The 6,573-nt window shown below is 47.9% G+C and overlaps 1 protein-coding gene across 1 annotated transcript; it reads left to right on the forward strand.

Moving 5' to 3' along the window:
• The first annotated feature begins 950 nt into the window (after positions 1-950).
• On the forward strand, positions 951-5,972 carry LOC120759210 (ovomucoid-like). The gene is made up of 4 exons (XM_040078294.2): positions 951-1,012; positions 3,092-3,123; positions 3,976-4,103; positions 5,358-5,972. The coding sequence occupies exons 1-4, from the start codon at positions 958-960 to the stop codon at positions 5,401-5,403; spliced, it is 261 nt and encodes an 86-aa protein (XP_039934228.1). The 5' UTR covers positions 951-957; the 3' UTR covers positions 5,404-5,972.
• The last annotated feature ends 601 nt before the right edge of the window (positions 5,973-6,573 follow it).

Raw genomic sequence — 6,573 nt, forward strand, 5'->3', positions numbered from 1 at the left:
GAATTGTGGCGGTCTGCAGGGATTTTTCCTGTTGAGATTTTTGCACGTTTAGATGGTAAATCACTCAGAGAAGGCAGTTCTGGAAGGATGGCTTGGAACCAAACAATCAGCTCCAAACTCCACATTAGTTTGGGTTTATAAAAATTAAGCCTCAGACCTGAGTGTCCCATTGGGACAGAAATTGCTGCCTTTTGGTTGAGTCACCAGGAAATGCAGGATTTGTGTAAGGAATCCCTCCTGTTGTGCTGGAAAAGGGGAAATGGGAGCAGAGGGGCAAAGGAATCTCCTGCTGTGTCCAAGGCTGGGCAGGAGCTCAGGGGATGCTCCGGGGCTGGGAATCCCCTCTTGTCCTGGCCAGGCAGGACCGTGGGTGTCTTTGCTGCTCCTCTCCCAAAACATCTGTTCTGATCCCAAATTGGGGACATTTGAAAGGAACAGGAACCCTGGGGGATGCTCTGGGCTGGGTGTGAAGCAGAACACAGATTTCCCAGAGCAGCTGAAGGGTTCAGCACACGGCCACAACCAGAGCTCATAAACAGCTCCAAAACGCCCAAAAAGAACAAGAACCAAACCCTTACGGGACGAATATTTTGGCAAACACCCAGCCAGGATTACTCTTCCCTGGGAACTGCGTTCAGCCCCGAGTCCCCGCGGCAACAACAGAGCCCCCAGCGCTGAGTCAGAGCCCGGCTGCTGGGGCTGGAACAGTTAATTAGGCTGGGTTTAGGCAGGAACAATCCCTGCTCCATCAACACCGGGCCACGCAGCCCTGCCCCGTGCCCCTGCACAGGACACATCCTATTGACTCTGCCCTGGGCAACACCTTCCCTAATTACCCGCGCGGGGATTTCATCACCGGCTCCCGGCTATAAAGGGCTCCCACGGGGCCATGGCCACAGCGGGGCCACCGCGGGGACCCGAGAGCGGCGCTGGCACCGCGCACCGTCGGGCTTTGCCATGAAGGTCGCGGGCACCTGGGCGCTGCTGGCGCTGGCGGCTCTGTGCTTGGCTCGTGAGTAAACTGCCCTCGCCTCCTCGGGGATTTTCCTTGGGGACAAACCCCCGGAGGATCTCGGTGTTCTCTGCGCCCGGTGGGAGGGAGAGAGCGGAATTTTCTGTTTCAAATCGTATCGTTTGTCACCGTAATAATGAATTACCCAGGTGGGGCTGGGGTGGAGGGGAGATGCTCCTTGCTGGGTGTAACTCAGAGGTGAGTTCCGTGACCCGAAAGAGCTGTGATGCCTGAGAACAGCCCGGTTTTGTCAATTTGTTTTTAAATTTCGATCTGAGAAGGGAGCTGGGAGCTGGTGATGTCCTTCCCCTGCCAAACTGACCACGCAGGGGACAGCTGATGATGCCCAGGCCACATAAACCGGCTGGGAATCACATCTTTTCAATCTTATTTTTCCAGGCTGCAGAGAGATTTGAGGGACTGGTTGCTCTAAAAAACTGGGATCTGGGAGGAATTTCTTCAGCCTTTACTGGGCAATTTTATTTTTACTAAAAATCTGCAGAAAAAAAATATTTTTAGAGAAAAATAAGTGCGTTTAAAATAACTGAAAGACTCCACACCTCTGCAGGTAGTATAGAAGTTTAAAAGCATTATGAACATTAAAGGAGCAAAATAATGAAAATGTTCAATGCAAAATTATGAAACAAAAGAATTTTTGAGTAGCTCTAAAAAGGTTGCTTTGAAATTTGTCTCAACCCCAAGATCCTTATGAAAAACAGCAGTTTAAATGAAATGTGATAGGAAAAAAAAAAAAATCATTCGGTGTTTCATCAACTGTAGGAAAATAAATAAATATTCCTTCCATTAGAATTCCAGGAAACCTCTTCCTTGAACTTTCTGGTTTATCTTGTCTGCTTGAAAACTTCATGAATCAACACTTTCTGAGCCACACCTCTCTTGCATTCACTCCCGTGTGCAGAGTGGCTCCTAAAAGGTTACCAGAGGAAAAAATAACATCTGAGTGTTTGGGGGGAAGTGGAATAAATTGAATCCAATTCCAGAATAATGAGATCTCAGTCAATCCTCCGGTGACAGAGATGGAAACTTGACCTGGAGTTTCATTTCTGCTCATTTTCTTTATACCAAAAAACTGTATTTGATGTGAGGACGTGAACAGGTTTATGAAAGGAAATTTTTGTGGAAAGTTTAACTTTGAAGATTAAAAAAAAAAAAAAAAAAAGCCAATTTATTCTGAAAGACAATTTGCTCCAGAACACGTTTGGAAAGTTTAACCTTTAAAGATCAAAAAAAATTCCAAATTAAATCCAAAAAAACAAGTGCTAGAGCTCCGCTCCAGAACAAATTCCTGCTCCTTCTGCACAGAAATCTCTCCCTGGAAGCCCCCGGAGGATGATTATGGGACAGCAGAGGGACAAATACATTCCTAAAGAAAGTAAGAAATGTGTCAGCAGCGTGGAGCCACGCCAAGGAGCTGATTACTTTGTGGGAGGTGTAATTAGCATTGTTTGGAAGGAGCTCCTTGAAGCCCCGCCTGAGAACAGGGCTCTGTCCGAGAGGAATGTGATAAAAATAGGAGCCAAAATCCATATTGAAACAAGGGACACACTTCCTAAAGTGGGATTATGAGCCAAATTGTACTGTCATTGTTATTTAGAGCTAATATTGTATTTGAATCCTCACTATTGACAGAAAACGCCCGTGAAAAAGGGACACGTGGTTTGCTCACAGCCACACGCAGCTCTCGATAAACTCAGGAATTAAACCCCAGTCATGCTCAGCCACCAGTAAATGCTGGGCATTAAATATAGAATAACATTATGAACATTAAATATCACACTGGCTCCTGGGCTGTCAGTGGGTTTGTGGTGAACAATGGCTCCATTCCCTCCTCCAGCAAAGGCCGTTCCAGCAGGCGACAGAAGTTCCTCAGGTAAACAATGCACCAAAATCCACTCATTCCATAGGTTCTGACACCTGGGCCTCGTTAAACACTGCAGAGCTCTGTCAGTGTTGACATTTAAGGAGGAAAAAGATCCAGCGTTGCTCAGTGAAATCAATCCTGGTTTGCACCTCAGTGTTCATTAACTGCGGGTTTTCGTTTTCTCTTTTGTGATTCAGTTTCCACAGCAGATGCTGCCCCACAGAATGAGGTGAGTGATTTCCTTTTTTCCTGGATAAAAATGTACAATATGAGGTAAAAAATTATAATATAATGACATGAGGTCAGAAAACAAACATGTTAAACTTTAATTAAATGCTGCCAATTTATTGAGATTTCTGTGAAGGTTCCTGAGTTTGGGATATGGGGTTTCCATAGAGTTGTCCTGACAAATTCCAGATGTTTTCACCTCTTTGGCATTCTGGGCAAGAAACTGGGCAAAGACAAATTTTAAGCTAGAGAAATCTAGGGGTTTTTTTAATATATATTTATTTGATGATGACCCTATGAGGCTTTTTTGATGAGTTTTAGCTCCTAAATCAGATGCCTGGAGATGTAAATTCTCTCTGAGTACTTTGGGGTCAATATCTGGAAGAAATGAGGCACCAAGGAATAAAAAGGATGGATAACGGTGGGGAGAGAAAATTCCTCCACACACAGAGCTGGACCCATACTGGTAGAAATCAGCAGGAATTTCTCCATGGAAAGGGTGATCAGGCACCGACGGGCTGCCCAGGGAGGTGGTGAATTCCATTCCTGAAGTGTCCAAGGATGTGAATTGATCCCGCCTGAGTTTACTGATTGTTGTGATCAGATTATAAAAATCCCAACGCTCGGCTCCTCCAGGGCTGTGTTTTTCCAGGACCCCATTCCAGGTGCCCATTCCCTGTCCCAGGCAGCACCGCTCACACCTCTGACCAGAAATGTTTCATTTTTGGGGCTTACCCTCCTGTTGGAGGTGGTGACGCCCGGCTGGCCGTGCTGCCCCGAAGCACGGCCCAGAACTGGGTCTGTTCTTCCTGCTGTGGGTGGAGGATGTGCGACTCGGGCGCCCTCGTTGCAGGTGGACTGCAGCGAGTACCGGAGGCTGGAGAGGGGGAGGCCCATCTACTGCGAGAGGCTCTACCAGCCCTTCTGCGGCTCCGACGGCAAAACCTACAACAACAAATGCTCCTTCTGCAAGGCTGTGCTGTGAGTGCTGGGCTGCCAGGCACCCCCGCGGGGACAAAAGCTGGGAGGGGATGAGTGATCTGGGATTTCTGCTCCACAGAAGTGCTGGGGTTTTTTTAGGGTTGTTGATTCTCTGCTCTTTTGCTTTACCGTTGCACAATAATTGTTCTTCCCACCGATAACGTCCAACTGATCTGAAAAACAAATGATGGTGATATTTGGGTGAGAACTCCCTATTCTGGCAGGAAGCGTAAAACAGGGAGTTAAAAAATGACCCAGATATTCAGGCCTCAAATTTCTATTCCGGCAGGAATTGTGAAGTTGGACACCAAAAAATTATTTGGAGATTTGTGTGAGCAGCTTCCTATTCTGGCAGGAAGCGTAAAACAGGGAGCAAAAGAATGACCCAAATGTTTTTGTTAGGAACTTGCAGCAGGCACTGCAAAGTTGAACACTAAACAATTATTCCTATTTGTGTGAGGATCTTGCTGCAGGTACTGTAAGATCTAGTCACTAAAAAATATTTGTGAGATGTTATTTGTGAGAGCAGAAACCGTATAGATGGACAGTAGAGTCCAAGGAGCAACACAGGCCTGACAGAGCACCTGCACCCAACTCAGGCCACACAAAAATTCACAGGTGGTACTGGAAATGTCTTGGGTTTATGGGTAAAACAGTTTTGCAAGGAAAGCTGTTTGCAGATCAGTGCCCCCATGTCTGCTGTGGGTGTTTAGGGTGTCTCCTCTGTTGGTGAAGGGTTTCAGAGGATTTTGGTGCACCACAATGATGCCTAAAGAGGCTGCCTGGAACAGAGGCTGGACAGAGTTAAAGGAATAAAGTGGGAATTTATGAACAGCCCTTCAAAGGACGCACCTTGGGCGGTGCAGGAGCCTCGTCAGGGCTGCGCCCAAGATGGGCCAGGACGGACCCTGAGTCAGGAGTTCTCACACTTTGATCAGTTTTGGTCCATTTGCACACTGGGGTTCATGGTCCAGTTACAGCTTCAGGTGATGCAGTCCCACCCTCCCAGGTTGCTCTCCTCAGTTCCCTGCTGTTTGCATTTTTGGGCCCGAAGCTGCAGCGGTGTCCTTGGTTCTGGGGCTGGAGAAGGATTGTTCTGTGTGACTGAGCTGTGAGGGAACTCGCTCACGCTTTGCATGAAGTTCAGAGTTATGCACCAATGCTGTGCAGAACCTGGAAAACACTAAAGTTGAATTTAAGGCATCATTTCCAAGGTGAAGTTTTCCGTGTGCGATGCCCATTTCTCCCTTGCAGGCGGAGCAGAGGAGCCCTGCACATGAAGCAGGCGGGGGCGTGCTGAGGGGGCTCTGCCGACGGCGCTGAGAACAGCCCCACGCTGCCCCATTCCCTGGATCTCCTCCATCCTGCCCGTGCCAAACCCAGCCCAAGGAGAATTTGCCAGCTCTGCTCCCTCACTGCTGCTGTTCTCTGCTCCAGAGTTGGGATGGACACCTCTGTCCTTGCAGCAGAACCGCTCCTGTTGGTTTACACGAGCCCTTCGGCAGATATTTGTCTTCATGGCTGAAGTTCAAATCCTCTGACAATGCCCCAAGTCTCTTCCCCTCGCTGATCAAATGTTTTCTTTCCTTTACCCAGAAACTTTGGCAGATATATTTTTTTTCCCAAAGGGTTCAGCTTTCCCTGGCAGTGCTTTGACTCCCCCAGTTTTGTTGCTGAATTTTAAATGCTTCTCATCCCTCTCTGTACAATTCTGGTTCCTGTATGTTGTCCAGCTACTCAGTGTCCTTGTTTATTAAAATAAACCTTCACTTTTTTTTTTTCTCCATGGTGAATTTTCTAGAGAATTTATTGCATCCATTACTAACAACTATTTCCCAAATTACAGAAAACTGTGGTGGAGCAGGGGCTGAGTCCAGACGTAAAAATCCAAAGCCTGGGATAGAAAAGTTGCATAAAAAATAGTCTGCTGGGCTAATGAGCCTTGTTACCAAATCCCTTGGTGTTTGCATCAAACATGACTATAAAATGTTGAGGAAATTGTGTTTTCTGCTGGGATCCACCCAAACACAGTGATTAAAACATGGCTTAAGTACAGACCTGCATAATACTGCAAAAACATGTAAGAGAAAACTGGGGTAAAGACTCTCCAAGAAAAATCACTTTAAAAGGTCCCAGAGAGCACCCAAAGGAGGGACACGGGGATGGGGAAGGGTCTGGAGGGGCCATGGAGGAGCAGCTGAGGGATTGTGCAGCTGGAGGAGACTGAGGGGAGACTCCTGGGGGTCTGCAGCTCCAATCTCTGCTCCCTGGGACAGGGACAGCACCCAGGGCAGGGCTGGAGCTGTGCCAGGGCAGGTTTGGGTTGGATTTTGGGGAAGGTTCTTCCCCCAGAGGGTGCTGGCACTGCCCAGGCTCCCCAGGGAATGGGCACGGCCCCAGAGCTCCAGGAGAGCTTGGACAGCGCTCCAGGGATGCTCAGGGTGGGATTTTGGGGGGTCTGTGCAGGGCC

The sequence above is a fragment of the Hirundo rustica genome, chromosome 14, assembly GCF_015227805.2.
Source record: "Hirundo rustica isolate bHirRus1 chromosome 14, bHirRus1.pri.v3, whole genome shotgun sequence".
Taxonomy (NCBI): domain Eukaryota; kingdom Metazoa; phylum Chordata; class Aves; order Passeriformes; family Hirundinidae; genus Hirundo; species Hirundo rustica.